This window comes from Glandiceps talaboti, chromosome 17 (genome assembly GCF_964340395.1).
Source record: "Glandiceps talaboti chromosome 17, keGlaTala1.1, whole genome shotgun sequence".
Taxonomy (NCBI): Eukaryota; Metazoa; Hemichordata; class Enteropneusta; family Spengelidae; genus Glandiceps; species Glandiceps talaboti.
In genome coordinates, this window is record NC_135565.1 from 8,289,373 (window position 1) to 8,312,123 (window position 22,751).

Sequence of the window (22,751 nt, forward strand, 5' to 3'; positions counted from 1 at the left end):
ACAAAGTCCTTGGTAATTTCTCACAAGATTTCAAATTTTTGAGCCGTTTTACATTTATACCTGCAACATTATTCTCACCAGAAGAGAAAATTACAATTTTTTGATTCATTAGTAGTGTAGTAGTGTAGGTTTGTGTTTTTAAAGTCCTAAGACTGATATTCTTATATTTAGAGTTAAAAAGTGCTTTTAACGGGATTATTTTGGAAAAAAAAAACTATTGACAGCAATTTTATGGCATTTTTTGTAGCAAAAATTGTCAAATTTTACATGTGTAAACAAGTAATCTGAGTATGGACTCTTCATTGTTGTAAACTAGAGCACATAATTTCTGCTAAAGCAACGAAATATGTATCTCTTGAAATGTGTACAGTCTTGGACAGTGCCATAAAAGAGGCTGTGGTTTACAACGATAGGATTCTTTCAAATAACATCACAATTTTTGCCGATACTGTATATTCCTTTAATCAAATCCTGTCGTTATACTTTTTGGGCAAAAGAGATGCCAGTTATATGTACAACACTGGTTTTCACAGACCTGGTCATTCTGGCTACTCGTGCGACAGAGAACAGTCTGTCCAAAGATTTATCACTTTTCAACACCATGCATCCATGTATTTGAGAAATCAGTAAAGGATATACAATATACAATGAGGTACATGAACGCTGAGTTGTACATCCTACTAATACCACAGCCCCTTTTATGGTGATGACATGTTGTTAATTATACAACTGCATCCCTATATCACATACACACCCACATTTACACTCGGGTCACATTGATTGGTTGTCAGGGGCAACATGACATTATGATTGAAATGCAGCCAGGTGAAAATAAAAACCATCCCACTTCAAAATATAAATATAAATTTATGAAATATCAGTGAATGATTCTTGTGACGTCAATCATGTAGTTTTGTGATCAAACACTCACCAATGTTATTTGATTAAGAATATAATTATGAATATATATACATGTATACATTTTGTACGCTATAACAGCTTATATAGGAAAATGAATAAATAAGAATTGTGTAATTACATTGGTTAAAATGTCTTTCTGTTATGTGGGATTACTGTGTGATGTAGATATAGATATACAAGAATAACATGTACATGAGAGGAATCCCACTACCTGACTGATGTGTAAACCTTTAAGTCTGTATTGAATGTTATCAGTACTAGCCTAAGGGCTCTTTATCACTATCAGTACTGGTCTATGGGCCCTTTAACACTATCAGTATTAGCCTAAGGGCTCTTGGACACTATCAGTACTAGCCTAAGGGCTCTTGAACACTATCAGTACTAGCCCAAGGGCTCTTTATCACTATCAGTACTAGCATATGGGCCCTTTATGAACTATCAGTACTAGCCTAGGACTTTATCACTATCAGTACTAGCCTAAGGACTCTTTATCAGTACTAGCCTAAGGACTCTTTATCACTATCAGTATTAACCTATGGGCCCTTCAACACTATCGGTACTAGCTTAAGGACTCTTTATCACTATCAGTACTAGCCTAAGGACTCTTTATCAGTACTAGCCTAAGGGCTCTTTAACACTATCAGTACTAGCCTAAGGACTCTTTATCACTATCAGTATTAGCCTAAGGGCTCTTTATCAATACTAGCCTAAGGACTCTTTATCACTATCAGTACTAGCCTAAGGACTCTTTATCACTATCAATACTAACCTAAGGACTCTATCAGTACTAGCCTAAGGGCTCTTTAACACTATCAGTACTAGCCTAAGGGCTCTTTATCACTATCAGTACTAGCCTAAGGGCTCTTTATCACTATCAGTACTAGCCTAAGGGCTCTTTATCACTATCAGTACTAGCCTAAGTGCTCCTTAATCACTTTGTTAGCACAACTGAACACTACAGTAGTTCAGTATGTATATAGGCATCACACAAAAGGTCTGGCTGTGTGTGTGTGTGTGTGTGTAAAGCAAGTTAAAGTCAAAAACCACCTGACTAATTGCGTTGAGATTTGGTGGAGACATTAATTTGGGTGTCTAGATGAAAAATTGCTTAAATGAAAGTGATGCTAGTGGTTTTCAAGTTATGTCCAAAAAGAGTAACTTTTTCCATCAAAACAGTCCATTACAGTAAGAGACCATGAGACATATAATCACTTGGCCAAAGTTCATTAAGAATATAACTATCCATTATCCTGTAGGGAGTGTGTTCATATTTGAAGTGCGTTTCTCTCACAGTATGTCAGATATTGGATTTCAGTTGTGTGCATTGCCATTGGCAGTCTTTTTGGGGGGGGGGGGGGGTGGTATTGCTCCACAGGTGGCTCTAACATACATACATGACATGACAACCAGTAGTGGTGTTTTTACTTCAATGATACAGATAGTAGCAATGGTCACTCTGTAGAACTTGTATTCCTTTCAACAATTATATTGTAATTTTCGAGAAGAGATTTCACAGAAACTCTCGGAACTTAGGTGGATTGTAGGTATCTGCTACCCCAAACAAAAATGTAAATTTCTGTATCTGTATAGTTGAGGTACAAAACATCAATCCTGGCTGTCACGTACTAGACGCAACCACTCACACTTTTAAGACATTTCCACTTTAAATCATTTCACCTGCAACAGAGCAGTACCTGTAGCTCAATAAAAATCTTACTAACATTGCCTACGTGTCATCGCCTAGCTTAAAAATTCTTCATAACATGTACCAATAAGAATTTTTATAAGCCAGATGACATATTGGCAATGTTAGTATTAGCAGATGATGTGATGTTTGTTAAGGACACAACTATCACGGAGGGGAAGGTATTTGGGGGTGGAAGGGAATCACTATATTTCATGCAAGTGTTAGGGGAGGGCGAGTATTTTTTGTGCAATGATAGTTTTGATTTCAGATATTCCAATGACAGATGAGGGTTAAGGGCCAGTAATCTTTGTGCAAAGTCTTGGAGAGGGTCACTCTTTTTCATTCACCGAGCTTCTGAAAAAAAAACCCAACCCCCTTCCCACACATAAGCTAAGCACACTAGACAACATAACAACAGCTGTTATCTGAGTGAGTGAGAGATGCGTTTTGATAAACAATTGTTTATTTTCAGCACTATTACAAAATACATGGCGACATATGCTATTACAATCAGTAAGTATGTTTCCATGACAACCTTAGTTTACGATAATGGAAACAACATTCATGTCACCTTAATCTCAATTGAAGAATGAACAATTCAATAAAATAGTTTTCGTCTAAATAGAAGTATATTTTTATTGGGGGTGTTGAACTAAACAGTATCAGGAAATTGCAGGTATCAAAACATGACTGGTACAAAATAAAGTGAGGCAAGCAATGCTTACAATACATAGAAACAAGGCTTAGTACAAAAAAATTGACATTTCCATGGATTCATATACCAATAGTTATCAGAAATACTCCAAGAATACTTAAATGTATAACATATCAGTTACTCATACAAGTCAAAATACAGTTTTCAGAATGAGTTCAGACAACAAAACGTGGACAACATCTGACATCAAATAGAGAATTAGCCATACTTTTCTGATTGAAATGTTGTAACTCACTATGGTGTCTCAGGAATGCTCCGGGGAAAAAACTTTTCGCAATTTAGATATGCACGGTAGGCGAGTTTTTAGTATGACACCAAATATGTGGATATCTGACATCAAACAGAGAATTAGCCATACTTTTCCCCCAATCATATTTTCTAACTAGCTGTGATACTTTGTGAGACGTACTCCAGCAAACACGAACATATTACAAATAAGAATCAGAATAGACAGTTTTAAGTATGAGTTTTGACAACAAGTAAATGAACATCTGACATCAGAGTTAACCAACTTTACCAATGGGCAGCTTGCAATCCAAACTGAGCATGCCCAGATGCAAAGGATTATGGGATTAACTGGTGTTACTGTAATACCTCTATTCTGGGGGTGATTGGAAGGATAGCCCTCCAGTAGCAGGGGTCTGGGTAACAAACACTAGATTATCTGTAGTTACAAACAACATGACACTGGGTACAACAGTTATTGATTTATCATGTTTTTTTTATCACAGTATTCCCAGAATGCACCATTCAAGATGGCAGCTTTGAAAGTTAACTATAATTTGCTCTATAAACTCACTCGTACAATGTGTTCTGTATTGTGCAATCATGTCAAAGGACATCTATCACTACACATGTAACTGCCATATTTGATCTTTTTCTCGAGTTTTATCACTGCCAACATAAATTGACAAAGTTAACCAGACAAAACTATACAATTTAAGATGACATGACATGATTTACAAGTCCTGGTCCACTTTAAAGAGTGATCAACTCACTTTACAGATGACAAGAAAAATACCATTCTACTTAGCCTACGACAGTAAATACTTCCTTCCAAATACACCCAAGTGTTGCTGTTTACAAATTACAAATTTCTTGACTAGTAAGTAAAAAAAAAAATGACAATCAAGTGTAAACTGCAATAAGTTAGACGTGACGTGATAAAAAGTACAGATATAATAACAAAGCTGACCTAAGTACTGTCATACTTTGTGTGGTTTCTACTTTTCTGGAATATTCTATGCCAAATAAAAGTAGTTTTTCAAGCTAGTTTGCCGCAATTTAAATTCAATGGTAACAATCAGAAAGAAATCTGGTTATATTTATTCAGTTCCTGATGTTCTAGGTGTTATCACCCCCCCCCCCCCCCACCAATTAGTCGATTCGTTGAAGTTTGGTAACACTGCTAGAAATACAGATATTTCAATACAGCGCGATATTTAGCATAAACCCCCCCCCCCCCCCATTCATTGAGTAGTTGGCCCCTTTTGAAGTTTACTAACGATGAGTGAAAGAGAAATGTTGACATCATGTATTCAGTTCCAGATGTATTACTTTGACCCCCCCCTCCCCCTCCCCCCATTTCACAGTGGTTTCCATCCCAAGATATTTTGAAATCAAACAATGAATTTTTTGTTATGCAAATATTCACTGAGGCATGTCACGGGTCTGAAATGTGGCATTGTTACTGGTCAGCTTGTTGCTAGTCTAAAACCTACATTCTGTTAAGGTGTAACAAAAGAACAATAGAATACCTGTGTAAATTTACACAGGTTCGTCTTCGCTGTGATACATGAGATTTTGTTCGCAAATACGCAATGGTGTAATCGCTGTAACTAAGAGCTGCAGACGTTCACCTGCGTTTCCATGACCTGTGACCTCGTACGGGCACTTCTAACTCCATCATTCTGAGTGAATAAAAGAGGTCAACAAAAGTTCCGAAAACAGATATGCAGCTTTTAATCTAGACTATCCTCTCCCCCACCCCAAGCCCCTCACCCCTCCTAATTGCCAGTATCAAGGTTTGAATTGTACCCTCCCCCCTAACCTGTCGGTATAAATGTTTGAAATGTAACATATCCCCCTACCCCTTCAATAATGTTATCTATCCCCTTCCTGTTATAAATCATTTCGAGCAAATGCATGTATTTGTGCATATTAATAAAGCTAGTTCTGATAAATGCTAAAAATTCATTACTATGGTAACAATGAAATGGATTACTGTCAAACATGTCCCTTTAAATTGGGTCAAGTACAGGGAATATTAAACCACTCCATCCATAGAAGGAATGCCTAACTTCATGTATCTCCCCATGTGGCTGAGTATGTCTGTGTCCATCTGTCTCCCCATGTAGGTAGGTAGGTGGCGCTATCTACATCTATCGCATGTGGTAGTTGATGTTCTCTTTCATCTGACAAAGCTCTCCTTGGAAGTCGACGTCTATCGTGAAATCTAAATCTCTCTGTAAGTGAAGAGAAAAGCAGAGAAAACAAAAATTAGACTCGTGACATCGTCCAAGTCATTGTCAACATATCTGTATCGAGCGCTCACAATAGAACAAACCATTGTAACGAGTATGTAACAAGTGCTAACCAAAGGACAAACGATAGTAAACGTAACAGCCAAAAAAGAAATCGCGCTGTGTACACTACATCAGACTTTAATCAGATTGAGTACATGTATGCATATAAACAGCCTTCACCCGCGTTCAACAGCCCTCCTAATCCCTGCCACTCCCCCACACACAATGTATTGAAAAACATGGCAGACACTCGTGTATACTCCCTCCCATCACATATTAATGTAACAGCAACAGAATTGATTACGACTACCATAATGATAACAAGAGGCAAATATTGACAGTATTTCATGCCTCACAATATCATGCTCCTAATCTTGGCACTGTCATAAAATATCTAACCCACTTTTGTACTAAAAATACAACATTGGACATTGTAAATACATAGATACATATTTCTGTTGATATATAGATACACATGTCACATAAAAAATCACAGCCCATTGCAAAGTAGTGTTCACTTGCTCTGTTGATACAGCCATGCAGAAACTAGTGAGAAACTGCATACATGTATGTCACACTTTTAAGATAGCGCGACCACATTTTCTTGCTACATTTTGTCTGAATGAAATAAACCATTAAAACCATAGCAACTAGACGCAGACATGTGGGTGCCAATGTTCTGAGGTCTGCATTTCTTGTCTGCAAAGTGGTACATTAGTTCATTTCATTCAATATTGCAAAAAATTATTTGTTCAATATTGGTGTTATCTTTCAAGTGTAGCACGTGCAGCTTTTGTTATTGGTTTTCAGCATGGTTGTATCAAACAGAGCCAGTAAACACTAACATGAAATGAGCTGTAAATACCAAACACCGGAAACAAGTTGCTTGGACATCAACAATGTGACTCTATTAGACATACAGAAATAGTTTGACAAAGAGACACAGCTTTGATATTGGAGAGATATGAGAAGACATTGAACTTGGAGCAATCTGATTTAAAATCTGATGTAGTATTCTCCGGTGTGATTTCTTTTGTTTACTGTCATTAGTTCTTTTGTGAGTGCCTATTACCTACATTTGTACATCTGTAAATCTGACACAATACCATAGGTTTTCCTGAACCCAATCTCGTACTTAAGAGTAGCCAACCAGAATCTTAGAGAGTCTTACAAAATAACACTCAACATTTGAAATTGAAAGAAAGAGAACCCCCAAAAATTATGATAACATCGTTGTATGCGCCTTGTGCTCGAGCTCTTTTCAAACAGAGCGCTCTGAAGTATGTACCCGTATGTTTTGGCACATTATGTGTTCTCATTCATTGGGTAAATTCACTGAGCTCTCGTGTGGTTTGAGAAAACCTATGGTAATGTCAGCTGTAGGTATTGGGTGCTCACAAAGAACAAATGATATAAATGTAAGAGCTTAAAAGAAATTATGCTGAGTACACAACATCGGAGTTTAATCAGATTAAACTTGGAGAAACAACTGACAACAGAGACGCCGGTTAGGGAATTTAGCATGACACATTAGAAATACATTCCTTGATACTTTGAACACAGGAAAAGCAGCTACGAAAGACTACGAATACACCGTTTGATACTGGCAATGAAGGCATAACAGATGGAAAAGAACACAGAAGACAGACAGACAGACAACACAGAAATAAGATGAAATTCCACCAGGAAATATTGTCAGCAGTGGTGTGACAGCAGAACCAAACAGTGAACTGCAAAATGACATACATGTACACAATTTGTATACCGCATACAAGACACACACTGTAATAACTCACCATGTAACTAAACACTGGTAATGCATGTACACCACAATGGACAAAGTAACGACAGAACCAGACACACACACACAACTTACACGCTGTGTGGAAGAGACACGATGTCAACTCACCATATAACTAAATATGGCTACTTGATACAAACAAACCCAACACTACTACATCGCCGTAATTTTTATTGAAGAGTGACACACAATTTGACAACTAATTCAACACATTTTGACTAAACGACAGCATCATACAATTGTACATTAGACAACACATCATTCACTGCACGGTACACAACAGTTTAGGAGCAAGTATCCTCAAGCATTCAACATCATTTTGTACGCTACCCTAGGGAGTCACATACCTTCCTACCACTGGACTCCCACAGGGGGTGCCACTACATGTATGGTAATCAAGAGAAGTTGAAAAGAAAGAGATAGTGATACAACATGCTGAGAGTTGATGATATCAAGGAAGGCATGTGGCATAATGTAATGACCCCCCTGGCACTAAATAAGACACTAAGAACATGTTCCATTCCACATAAAGATATTTTGGCCATGTGTTCAAAGAACATTTGGGGCATAAATCATACAGACGATCAAACATAATTGTGTCTGTTTTTGCAAACTACAAGATGACAAAATATACAAGGTTAAGGATTTGGACCAAAGCAGCACATTACAACTTGTCTGCCATTACATTACGAAATTCCTGGACAACAGAGTAAACAAGATGCAACACTGCAGGACAACACTTCCACAACGAAACACTCACTATCTTTAAACTTGGTGTTAAAGTTAGCCAATCATTGACCTTAAACACATCACAGCATAAACCAATCATTGACAGACAGATACTACAACTAGCCAATCACTGATGGACAGACATTACAGTTAACCAATCACCGATTTTCAAACACTACAGTGAGCCAATCACTAATTCTCACACATTACGGGTAGTAAACCACTGACAGAGTTTTAACAATTACTGCTCAATACACATGATGGTTTATCAATCACTGACCATCAGACATTACAGTTAGCCAATCACTGACCATCAGATATTACAGTTAACCAATCACTGACCATCAGATATTACAGTTAACCAATCACTGACCATCAGATATTACAGTTAACCAATCACTGACCATCAGACATTAGCCAATCACAGACGATCAGACATTACAGTTAACCAATCACTGACCACCAGATATTACAGTTAACCAATCACTGACCATCAGACATTAGCCAATCACAGACGATCAGACATTACAGTTAACCAATCACAGACCATCAGACATTAGCCAATCACAGACGATCAGACATTACAGTTAACCAATCACTGACCATCAGACATTAGCCAATCACAGAGATCAGACATTACAGTTAACCAATCACAGACCATCAGACATGACAATTAGCCAATCACAGACCAGACATGACAATTAGCCAATCACAGACCAGCAGATATGACAATTAGCCAATCACAGACCAGCAGACATGACAATTAGCCAATCACAGACCAGCAGATATGACAATTAGCCAATCACAGACCAGCAGATATGACAATTAGCCAATCACAGACCACCAGACATGACAATTACCCAATCACAGTACACTAATCACAAGACCACCAGACATTAAGTTTACAGTTGGCCAATCACACCTCTACATAGTGACAAGTCAAAATGGGTAACTTTGGGTCGTTAAATAGACAAAAATTTGACGTTATACTTACTGAATTTTTGACATTTGGTTTCATAGATACAACCCCAAAGATTTCTTCACCTCTCTTTACTGTTAAATAATCATTGAAGTAAAAAACAGTCTGTTTCCAGTGAGTGTAGGGAGCTTCCGGGGCTGGGAAGTAATACAAATATTGATATGTTAATACATTAATATGTATACACTTGATTTGAGAGCACTGCACCCTCTCTTGCTATCTATTACTTAGTAATTACCAGTGAATGTGATCACATTTTCACAGGGCATTGTCCATATTCTGGTCATAGGAAAAAAACAAAAGATATTGGAGTTTGACCACTAGGAGTGCTGTGCAGATGGAAGGGACAATGTGAAATATAACACCATTCATGCACATGACGGTTTGTGGTCATGATACTTTAATGAGAACGGTTTACACAAATCTGTTGGAAAAGTAAGCTAACTGTTTGTACATTGAATGTGTTATTTTACAAAATGTCTGTTGAATAAAAGAGAGGTGAAAACTTACCAGTTGAAAATCCAGTTCTTTTATGGCATTTGGTGAATTCAATATTAAAGAACATTACAAATGCTTGGATGTAGTCATTACGCCGACTTTGGAGGTGAAATGGTGCTGAGAAACTGAGGTCTTCAACCTGTACTGAATACATGTCTATTTCCTGTAAATAAAGATGACAAATCACCCAGAATTAGTACTTGGTAATTTTAACCAACACAAATAACATACATTTGATAAGCTGCAAGGATTTTGACTGCAAACAGTCAGTCTTGTACACTCATGATAGAGGACGCTGTTGATAAGCTGAGAGCTTTCGTATGCAGTCAGTCTTGTACACTCATGATAGAGGGCGCTGTTGATAAGCTGAGAGCTTTCGTATGCAGTCAGTCTTGTTCACTCATGATAGAGGGCGCTGTTTTATGATCATGTCACACAAGGTGATGTGATCACGAAAAATGTTCCAGGAAATCTTAGGGAGGAAGGTAGAAGTTACACAAGGGGTCAGCACTTGTAACCCCCATGCACAGAACACTACCACCTTAATCTCATAAACTTGAGAGTGATGACTCACCTTAACCAGACAAGAGTTGGTAATGACTTGTTTTGGGTCAACCACATCCACTAATGGCTCGGAGATGGCAACTTTACGTATACAGGCCATGTCAAAACCATACACACCATCCCACCCTGTAAAAATGAACAGTAAAGTGAACGTCTGAGATAGAAACTTCATATATACACACCACTGGTATGAAATCATTTCATTATTATAATGCAGTCTGCCTGTGGATGGAGGGACATGATTTTCAAATCATGAGCCCGGGTCAAAGGTCACAATAATACATTTGTTTATTTTCCTTCAAGTGATTACTTGTAAACAATAACCTTTCTTATCTTTCTGCCAATTTGTATCATTTGTTGGGTCAAAGGTCATTAGTTTGCTTGTACTAAGTTCCTCAAGTAATTACTTACAATTAATTTTCTCATCCTTGTACTGTCTGTCTTCAATACCACACACATACAGTGTAGCTCTGTCTGGGAACAACAGGCCGTCTGGTACCTGTGAAGACACGAACAAAACAATGAAGTCAATAAGCCTTTCCAAAATTTGCCATGGTGGCACGCTCCACTTCCTGTGTGTGTGTGTACCTTGAGGGGTACACATGATATAGGTTACTCAGTTAATCATAGAACACTGCTGCTTTCCTTGATGTCTGAACAGTACGAAAAACATCCCTGACTTACACTTCTACAGAATACAAAGGGACAAAGCTCTTAGGAAACGGTACAATGAGGTCATGATACCCTAATTTGAGTGAGGGCGCTGTATTCTCAATTTCCTGTTTGCAGTCTGCAATGGCCCATCACCTGAATTGAGATCACTTCTGGCTCCCAAATAATTTGCAAACAGCACTCCAAGTGGCCAAACCCTGAAATGTTATATCTCTTTGATGATAGCAATATGGTGTATTCAATTCAGTTCATTCTCTATTTGGCAATACTTTTGATATGGAATCTACCAGTAAGCTGATCAGGAAGCTTTGATAAATCTTAGTGTTCTTAAACTCTGTGCACACGTGTTCTTTGATTACTAGTGCTATTTATACAATTACCAATCTTTGCTCTCTTTTCAAAGATTCCAAACTAAAGTGACAGCCCAAATGAAATCATACTGTGCCGACAAGCTAGATGCAGCATTTTCTCTGTAAACAGGGGTAAATTTTATTTCAACTCTACACTTGCATCAAGGATTGTTGACTGTAGTAAGCACTCTATTGAGTTTCTAATATCTTTAATGTGACCAACACATAGGGAAATAACTGACGAGAATCTGACAGTAAACTTACCAGCCATTTATTCCTGGCGTAGATGACTGTGTTCAACATTGATTCATAAAATAAACAATATCCCATCCATTCACTGACAATGATATCCACTTTCTCCACTGGTAGTTCAACCTCTTCTACTTTACCCTTTACTAACGTAATCACTGCAGAGACAAGAAAAAAAAGAATGAGTGTTTATAGTTGAATGGTTACATTGGCTGACTTTGAATCAGTTCAATGCTTTCAGCTTTATCTTTTACTGATGTCATCACTGCATACAATAAGAAATGTAGAAACTGAATAATTAGGGTTAATTTGGACTGTGGGGGCGCTATACAAGGGTTTACGCACCTGGAAGGACATTGACTTCCAGTAAATGCATCATACCCTACCCTGCACTACAGTATCTATATTTAAATGGGAATGCCACTCCAGGAAATGGATGTATTTTCATAAAACTTTGGTTCTGGAGTCAATTCATGATTTCAGTCGGGATGTTGGGTCCTTCTATTATCTAACAGGGGTAACAGGCTACTTACCATCAGATAAATTATTATCTTTGATAATGGTTTCAGCCAATTCGACAATACTTGAACACTCAATCTGTAGAGAAAACCACAAAATTAGGCAAAGTTATGACATGACTTTACAAACATGGATTTTATGGCAGGAAGAGCGGGAACTCGAAAAACAGTTTTTGTTACTTGTGATAACTTACAGGAGAAATGAAGAAACCTTAGTGTTTCTTTCACTCATGAGATGTGACAAGGATATCTGGTTTGACTGTTCTTTGACAGCAGACATAGCCAATGTGTCCTCACAAGCCATGCCTAATCAAACATTGTGATGGCATCTCTATAGCCTGGACTCAGTACTACAGGGCACACAGCCTACAAAACAAACTATCTAGACTACCAAAGTTGTAAAGTGAAAAACACTCAAACCAGAATCAGTAGAAAACCGTAGCTGAAACAACCCACTTGGCTAAAGTTGACTACCAAGCACAAAAGTCAAATTCACACCCTAATACCTGATAGCCAGTCATATTGTACTTACCCCGATAACTTTCTTGGCACCGGCTTTGGCAGCGAACATTGCCATGATTCCTGTACCACATCCTACGTCTAAAACAACTTTGTCCTTGAAGAGATGACGATTGTGATACATGGCATTACGATACGTCAATGTACGCACCTCATCTTTCAACATTTCCTACAAAGAAAGAACATGTTGCACAATAGTGTTACACGGCGTTACGATACGTCAAAGAACGCACTTCGTCTTTCAACATTTCCTTCAAAGAAAGAACACATTGCACGATGATGTTACATCATGTTATATGTTAACATATACATTTCATCTTTCAACATAGTTACAATGTTCCTCTTTTGTGGTTTTTCATAGATGTGATTGGTTCAGCAACTTCCTTTTATCCTCGCCATAATATGAAATCCTTAAACTGCATATAGATTTTTTTCAACACAAGCAATGTTAGACCCTTGAAACGCACACAACCTTGTTTCAAGTGTTAAAGACACTTGAACTATGCTCAATTTAAATGGTGGACACTTGAGCTGCATACAACTTGAATGAAACTTGAACCATAGGCAAGATACTAGACACTTGAATCATATATCTCTTACATGTTACACAATATAACTTATTTGTTGGACACTCAAATCATACAACACACTGTCAGACACTTGAACCACAGACAATTAAATGTTAGACGCTTGAACTCCATATACAGTAATCTAATGTTAGACAATTGAACACCATACATATATTTTAATGTTACAAACTTGAACCACACACAATATATTACCAACTTGAACCACACACAATATATTACCAACTTGAACCACACACAATCAAATGTTAGAAACTTGAACCTCATACATGTTAAGACACTTGAACCTCATACAACATAATGTTAGACACTTGAACTACATCATAGTACATACAACTTACCTCATGTATACCAAAGTGAGCATAAGAATCAAAGTAATAATCTTTAGATGTCATGTCTTCAGGTTTGATGGTTTTACACTCAGACTTAGCATCACCACCACCATCAGCATCAGACTGTACTTCATTCTGTCCGTTCATGTTACTAATCTTAGTTTCTGTTGTACTTGGAGTAACCTGTCACAAACAATCAAACAAAGAAAGGTGAATTAAAAAATATCAAAATTAAACTTGTAGTACATGTAGTTGTTAATATTTTCTATAAACAGGTGGAGATTATAGTAATCTAAACTCCTTTGCTTAATTCAAGTGATTGGTATGAAAATGAATTTTTGATGTTTTTATGTAATACTAGCACTACAGTACAACTGCAGCAAGAATCGATCCCTTTATGATTTGCTAGCCCAATGACAAGCGCTAGGTAGATGTGAATATGGGGTTAGCGTATGTTAACATATGACTGGTGCAGGTATTAACCCTTCCAATTGCTAACACATACATATACATTTGTACATGTACTGGGGTGTTGTAGTGCCAGCCTGGTGTTAGCACTAAGCTAGATTTGTGCAAACATAGTTATTAACCCTGCTAATTGTAGAACACTTGCTGGTGTAACTAGTTCCAGACTGGTGTTAGCAAGTTGAACTACATGTAGCTTGGTGCAAACATAAGACTGGTGCAGACATTAACCCTTCCAGTTGCTAACACATGATACATGTACATATTTTGAAGTGAGGTGTTACAGTTAGTTAAGTGTTAGCACCCAGCTAGATATGCTAGCCAGCTGGAAATGATTCTTAAAGTACCATACATGTACATTGTACCTATATACATGTAGCTTTGGACAACACTGTCCTATTCTTTTAACTACAGAATGTATATATGACTTTGGTTTCTAGAAAGTGATATCATAATACATGTACATGTACTGAAATAAAGTATTTGGCTAGCTCTATGTTTGTACGTTAGCAGTGAGTCAGTCTGATGCTGACCTACAGTAGTTAGAAGCCTCAAATTCAAAGCAATCATTGAGTAGTCTGTACTACAATGTAGTAAGGTTTAGACCTAAAGTCGAAAGCAGAACAAGACAGCACTATTAGAGCCAAAAACAAAACATGAGTACTAGAGACACTCTGGATACTGTACAATGTATCTGCACACAACTCCCTGCACACCTTGCAAATAATTTACCACGTTAACTTCCAGTCTTTTCACAATTTGAGTACTATCCCTACCTTTCATATGTTCAAATCCACAAGTATGTACCCACGCTTAGCTGAGCCACTTGTGAATGTTAGATAGAGGAGCCAAGACACTTGTGGTAACACTATGTTTGCACTTGACAAAATGGAAGACTACTATCTCTATCCACTCATCTTTGCCTATATAGACATTGCCATAGAAACCAGTAATTGCATCATTAGGGTGACACCATACAAAATATAATAAGAACCAAACTAATAATTGGAAACTACTTTTTCCCCCAGTAAGATACTTCCTTTACATTATTTGCATACTTATATATTTGGTATTGTAGTTGTAAATCCATAGTGAGATAATTACTTTTCAATTCAAGACTTCAACAATTGTCATTATTTAATTGTGCAAAGCTCCAACCCAAAGGATTCTATACAAGAGAAATAATGTTTACTGGCTATGATTATTTTGGTGAATAAAAAGTCACCATGTTTCCACTTTTTGATTCCAAACCACTAAGACCTAGGAGTCAAACACATAATCACATCATTGTCGTAAACCACAGCCTCTTCTACAGCACCGTGCAGTGTCGGGGAAGAAATAACAGCTCTGGTTTGCGAGAATGACGTACTTTTGTCATAATATTCTAAAAATTACACATAATCCAAAATTCAAGCACAGCATCCCATCACGTAAACAGTGATATCTTCTCAGCATGAGTTTTATCTGTCTCGCAACACCAATTACTGTGAATGTATTTATTTCATCACATGAAAAATTGAGCTGATTTACACATGTAGCAATGTAGGATATGTCAGGTGCACTTTAATTTATGGGACAGTGCAAGGGGACAGTAGACACTATATGTACTTGTTAGTAACTTATCACGTTGGGCCATCATATTCAACTACTTGTTAGTAACTTATCACGTTGGGCCATCATATTCAACTACTTGTTAGTAACTTATCACGTTGGGCCATCATATTCAGTACAACTGTAGTTGACATTATTCACAACATGATGAACATAGAACTACAAACATATTAAGGAATACAGAATGACAACTTGTAAAGTGTGTTAACGGGACTTAGTCCTGCAACAAAAACCTAGGGTGTATTCAGCTAAAATAAATTCCGCACCAAGAAACATACGACTATACAGTCCTATCCTTTAATTATAGCAGATTTAGTAAATTTCACCAGACCTCCATAAACCTGTATGTCGCTCACTCGCACACACACACACACACGCACACACTCACACACACGCACACTCACACAAGTTTTATCTCTGGTGTACAAGACACGTATGTGTACATAAAGACAGAATTTCAGACCAACATAAACCACAAGTAACTGTAACATACAATGAATGGTTACCACTGATGTCAGTAAAGTCGGGTATAAATACATGAATAAAATTTCAATTTACAGGTATCACAGACGCCACAGACTTCAGTGATAACAATGCAGTTTTTTTTTTATTTGGAATAAGTTGGCTTGTCTGATGTGCTGTCCTTATCTACTTATACTGTGTGGTAACCAAATAACAATTTATGTGAGTCTCTCACAAGTCATAGCAATGTCTGATGTAATTCACCGTGTTTTACAAAAGTGTCATCCATTCAAACTGAAGCATTTTAATGAAGAGAATGTAAAATACACAAAATTGAGTCATCTTGTTAAGTAAAACAGATAACGAGATAATGCAAGCTTAGCGTTATTCATCCAGCAATTAGCCTCCCACCATAACCTTTGACCTTTGTATGATGATGTAAAGGCAATACTCATTATTACTATTTCCAATTAGTTTCATGTCATATTGAGCGACACCCACCTACTATGTGTTGTCAACGAAACGACTTACTTGGACACCCACCCACTATTATACACATGCTGTCAACGAAACAACTCACTTGGACACCCACCCACTACATTTTTTTCCTGTCAACAATTAATATAACTCACTGGGACAGTCACAGTATTATCTTTCAAGTCTAAAGTTACCGTAAATTGCTATGTGCTTAACAAATCATAGTGATATCACCACAATACAATTTCTGATTGAAATTTTCATGGTAACTACATGTCGTCGTGTCAGTGCAGTAAGGTCGTATCTGCTTATACAACTGCATAGCAGATAAGACCTTACTGCACTGATGCGACGATGTATGTGTTACGCCTCTGTACAGAACTGCAGTATTTTATTCCTAGAAAATTCAGTTGCTGATTGAATTTTTTAGTGTTTGTCATACTTCATTTTTGTATCACGACCAAGGCTTCTAATTAATTACATGTACATGTTTTTGTACTTACAAGTAACGTTTTTCACTTGTTCATATTGACAGGCTTTTGTCAAACTATCCGTTTGCTGGGTTTACCGTTAAAAACAGTGTAATGGCAACTCACATAAGCCAGCACATCCATAAGGATATCAGTTTTTGGGTTTCCATGGTAACTCTGTTTCAGTCTTCACATCAACTCAACAACTTTTCCACAGGAAAGAAGTTTATGACTGAAATTTACAATTTGTTTTGTTTCTATAGTAACTATATGACATTTATCTAGTAGTTTCCCTAAGAAACAGTTTTTTATGATCAAAATTGATATTTTCATACATATTTGTTTCCATAGTAATCACATTTACATTTTACTAAACTCTGCTGTTTTTCTTAGAAAAGCAACTAATTTATGAGTAAAATGAACATTTTCCAATTTCTGTGTTTCCATGGGGACCAATGTGACACAAATTCTAGTAATTTTCCTTGGAAAGTACAAGTTGTGACTACATTTGTACATTACACTAATCTCGAGTACCTTTCCTTCGAGGAAACACTGGTTATCACTAAAATCTACATTTTCATAACTTCTGTTTCCATGACGACTAATTCTGCTCTTTTACTTACTGTTAAATGATGATTCATCAAGTTAGACAGCCGGATCTGTAAATCACAAGATATGTTTTACTAGATTTCATGCAACTTTTAATTTTTCATCAAATTTTCTCGTGTAAAATTTCGGTTTCCATGTTTGTTTTTTCTGAGACCATCAATATCATTGCGAGTTGCTAAATCAGGCTATGGTACATGTACCATCAAATGAACCATCATATTATGTACATACTGGCTTGCATTTGAAGACTAGAATTTATGACAAGAAGGCTAACCAATGGTTAACTAGACTAGGGAACTTGCAGTCCAGACTGAGCATGCTCAGATGGCAAAGGACTATGGGATTACCTGTAGTTATCAAAAACACCTAACCTGGAGCTATCAATAGAATAAACCTCCTAAAATGGCAAGGATAGATTATTTGTGGTTACAACCAATGTTACAGTAACACAATTGCTTACAATACTGGTTGATTCATATTTATTATATTTCCCATGATGCAACATTCAGGATATTCAAATTCACAATAGATGGCAGCTTTGCAAGTTTGCCATTGGTGAACTCCAAAGCATAATAATTTGCCTAGATTTTAGACTTATTGTTGATTTGAGCCATTATTCACAACATACTGTGAGTTGTTGGTAATAGCTAAAAATCAACATATAGCATAGAATCTACATGCACTATGTAAGCTGAATGGCAGAATGGTCTTTATTTTGTGAGGAAGTTCCATAGGTAAACATGTCAAGTTACCAATAATACAAAACCTGAAAAATAAGTACTTGCAATCTCAGGACATTTATGAGTCAACACTGTTTTTACTAAAGGTGGAAGTTAGTAATATGAGAGTCTATGATACAAGTTTCTGTTAATGTATCATATACATGTACAGTCATTTTACACGTATATCAGTGTTCCTGCCAAGGCTTATTTGTGTGCTACTTGCACAAGGTCTCTGTCTGCTCTCGCAGTCAAACTTCACATTTTGCGCAACCTTATACAAGCATCAAGAATACAGAAAATCTATACAAATAAAAGTATAATTAATGATTAAATAAAATGTTATCATAGAGTTTTATTTCTCTCTATTCAGCATCCAAGAGCGGGTAAAAAGTGTTAGCTTCATACTGCAAATAAACATTATGATTTTGCTTCAGGCATTCAGCCAAAAAAACAAACTTAGAGGGAACAATTGCTTACTTCCATCTTCAATAAAAAAATCTTGACTCAAATACATCATTGATTTTTACAAATTTTAGAGAGTCATATCTATAACTTTCACACCCTTATTCATCACTGTCCTGGCATTATTTGATTTATCAACACAATTCCCCAGTCTCTACACAAGATTTCCACTGTTTTAGATATTTATAGTACATACACTAGTTTTATTAAGGGTCAGCAAGATAACATCAATAAATATTTGCATAATTCTCATCCATTGATGCAAGATTTCTCCTGTTTTAGACATTTATAGTACATACACCAGCTTTAGTATTGGATCAACAAGATAACATCAACAGTAAATATATGCATAATTCTCATCCACTGAGCCCTCTCCAATACAGAGTGTTCTTTATAAATGGCAAATAAGTAGGTACAATACACCTCAGTTCAGCAGATTTAGTCTTCGCCCCCAATAAAACATTTGTTAGGTATGATACAAAGAATGGAACTATATGTGTGTTTTACTGCATACACCACCTCACTGTTACCAGGGCAACAAGCAGTGAACTCTGTGAGGTCACACAAGAGGAACAAGGACATAACCATAAATTGTCAACAGGCTGTATCCTACCTCAAACATTTACTGCATACATTTTACAATATACAAGTGTATGTACACACTAAATTCCATATTTGGCAGTCATAAATGCCATTCTCTATTTGAATGCCTGTCCTGAAAGTCACTTTTAAAGGCAGTTGATATGTTCTCACTGCAAAGTGGTTTTACTGAAGGCAGTAGTTACATGTACTGTGTAATATCTACCAGGGTACCCCGATCAGTTTACCAGGGTTTCAAAACAAAATGATGGTACATCATATATATACACAGGGAAAACTATGCCAGTGTTACTAGCTCTCCCTTTTATGTTACCAAGGATTCGCAACCTAAGTTAGTACAAGCTATCCCCCCCACACACACGTACACACAAACACGACCACATACACACACACACACACACACACACACACCCTACTGCAGTCTATCTTCACTTTACATTCAGAAACCAGAATGTGTTGTCTATACAGCATAATTTACACTGATCATTTGTATTCATGCTATTCTCAATGGATCTGGTTCTAACCTTCATTTGTCCAAAAGTTAATCTTGACTATTCTATTTTTCTATAGGGAAGGGCAGCTTACTTCAGTAGGGTGACACAAATTCAAATTATGTATTGCAGTATACCTGTAATGTTTATTGTTGTATTACACACACACACACACACACACACATATTACATGTAGTAGTATAATGTGGTTGCAACCATCCATATTGGTGCTAAAATGACCACTCATAGAAACACATGGATTAAGTACTTTCAATCAGTTTTCTGACATCACTCAAAACTTAAAAGACTGTGATCTGTTTATATGTATTACTTATTATAAGTAAGTTGTTGGTGTTTGGTTAGATTATTGTACCATTTGAAGAGGTTCAGAGCATTTTTGCTTACTTTTCTGCACTATCTTCAATATAAACTTCAATACGTTGTATGTGCTGTTCACCCACCAACAGGCCATCGACAGGCTTGTGGATGGAGTGACTGCACAATGCAGTGTCAATGCGTCGGTGACAAACAATAGACACTGTCGCCAACACGTGTGTGAACTGACTTGCCAAAATAAAAACTACTTGCGACTTCAAACCTGCACAGTTTTAACCACACAAGGACGATCGTTGGCAAAATATATCCATTTGAAATAATATTTTGGACAGTCACGTGTATCTGTCAAGGCTGTTCACGAACAGACAGTCTATGGTATCCGATACGAAGTGAGCGAGCGAATCTAATTACAATGCACTGTTCCCAATGCCGTATTTCGCGACTCGAGTACCCTTTAAATTGAATTATATTTCGAAAATCAAAATCAACCAAAATAACCTACCTGATATTATTTTATGTAAAAGCAACGTTAATACAATCTGTGTCAACTGATGGCCAGTTTTCCCGCACATTTAAATGTGGGAAGGTAATTTTATGACAGACGCGCGTCGGACGACTAGCGACTGTAACAGTAATGTATGCAACGCTGTCAACGAGGCGCGAAAAATGTACGGTTTGTGAGACGAAGCCTTACAGCTCTAGCAATTTCATATTATAAAATACGAAACACGTGTTTTGCTAAACACATCTAGTCGATGGATGGTGAAGGTAAGCTCTCTTGACCAGCTGACAATATGACTCCCCCATTTTCCTTTTATGTCAAACCGTGACAGACAATGGATAAGAAAGCATCGTGCATACAGCGTGTAGTCCACAACAAAGATACGATAACCACGCTGTCGGCAGACATCGTGACAGAACATCCCCGCAGAAAATGACTGTTTTGGAAATCAAAAAAGTTCGACTACATATTGGGCTAGCATATGACATTAACTGGTTAACACTAAAAAATGAGTGCACCTGAAAGAAAGAATTTAGAGGAACCATGACGCTGTATACTACTTACTTCCATGCTTTCCGCCATCTTGATTATGAGCACGTGGGCATGACATCATGAAAACGAAAGAATTTTAATTTTGTAACTTGTGGCGCAATTCGCTGTCGACTGCATATAAATGCAGTTTGGTTTGTCTATTCCAAAATGTAGATGCGCCCTTCGAAATAGAGTACTGGTCTATTGCTAGCAAAGCCAGCGTTTGTTTTAAATATTATTTAGTACCATTTTTTTCTTTTTTTCCAAACCAATGCACATGGTGCAAAACAAAGTTGGTAGGAATTAACGATACCAATTACTACTTATATAGGGGAATGCGACAAAAAAGTTGGTAGTCAAGTGTATTTCACCAGCCCGCAATGATGGATATGAGTAGGTAACAGATCCTAACAGATCTAGAACGCCCGTTTTGTAAAGTGTACACTTATCGCTTTTTCCAAACATGGCAAAAGTGAAAGCGCTTTTGGGTATTACCCATGGCATGGGCCCAACACACCTTATCTATGCACACTCCCATGGGAATATCAAACGTTTTGCAACCTACGAGTCTGTGCACGTGAGCTTGGGTGAAATTAGTCCTGCTTGCATACGCGTAGTAAGTCGTCCCTTCCTTCTCCGATGTTGAGCGAAACGCAGCGCGCACCGTCTGCAAGCAGGGCTAGGATGAAATCCTCGTTCCCGTAGCAATGCTAAACCTTTCTAGTCATCCCTCTGGTGGTGATATGATTTTGAAGAAAGAACCCCAACCCGATAATGAGTCAAATTCAAGATCGAGCCCTAACAACTTTTGTTCATGCATGTACGTTTGCACGCACGCACGCACACACGCACGCACGCACCCACCCACCCACCCATTCATGCATGCACGCAAACACGCATCCATGAATGCCTGCGCGCGTGCCTACGTGAGTGAGTGAGTGAGTGAGTGAGTGAGTGAGTGAGTGAATGTGTGTGTGTGTGTGGGGAGGGGGGTTAATTTTCTTTGTTGACATATTTATTTGTTGTCAGCAAAACCAGTTAACTTACTAAGTCCCCTGTCCACCCCACCCCCGTCGTCACACGATAGGCTAACACTAGTCCTAGAGAGATTTTGAAGTACATGTATGTCCCTATATAAAGAAGGATTATGGGTAATGTATGCATATGCGGGAAATTCAAACTGCTGTAAGGATCACTGACTTTGCCCTCATATGTTCATCCCATTTTGCACTGAAAAAGTTTCACATTGCTCTCATATTTCATATATACTGTTTGTAAATATATAGTGATGCAACATGAGGAGTTTGGTAGCCAATATAGCAAGTTTACCATCAAACTGACGCAAAATTTGTTTCAAATTTGTCTAG

At 37.4% G+C, this 22,751-nt stretch overlaps 1 protein-coding gene across 2 annotated transcripts; it reads right to left on the reverse strand.

The window, feature by feature from the left end:
* Positions 1-5,372: 5,372 nt before the first annotated feature.
* LOC144448433 (protein arginine N-methyltransferase 1-like) lies at positions 5,373-21,426 on the reverse strand. 2 transcript variants are annotated; one of them, XM_078138680.1, is made up of 11 exons: positions 21,418-21,425; positions 17,755-17,790; positions 13,656-13,829; positions 12,741-12,896; positions 12,224-12,287; positions 11,706-11,848; positions 10,831-10,918; positions 10,430-10,545; positions 9,868-10,018; positions 9,373-9,494; positions 5,373-5,788 (listed from the first exon to the last, which is right to left on the reverse strand). In XM_078138680.1, exons 1-11 carry the CDS (start codon positions 21,421-21,423, stop codon positions 5,705-5,707), a joined length of 1,140 nt encoding a protein of 379 aa, XP_077994806.1. In that variant the 5' UTR covers positions 21,424-21,425; the 3' UTR covers positions 5,373-5,704. The 2 variants fall into 2 exon arrangements, with proteins under 2 accessions (XP_077994806.1, XP_077994807.1); XM_078138681.1 differs by lacking the exon at positions 17,755-17,790 and having other exon boundaries at positions 21,418-21,426.
* Positions 21,427-22,751: the final 1,325 nt, after the last annotated feature.

What these genes read in the sequence shown, in the direction of transcription:
- LOC144448433 (XM_078138680.1), bottom strand. An exon ending in CCAACTCTTGTCTGGTTAAG is followed by an intron (nt 10,019 to 10,429) that starts GTGAGTCATCAC and finishes CTTTATTTACAG; the next exon opens with GAAATAGACATGTATTCAGT. An exon ending in AAGAACTGGATTTTCAACTG is followed by an intron (nt 9,495 to 9,867) that starts GTAAGTTTTCAC and finishes ATTACTTCCCAG; the next exon opens with CCCCGGAAGCTCCCTACACT.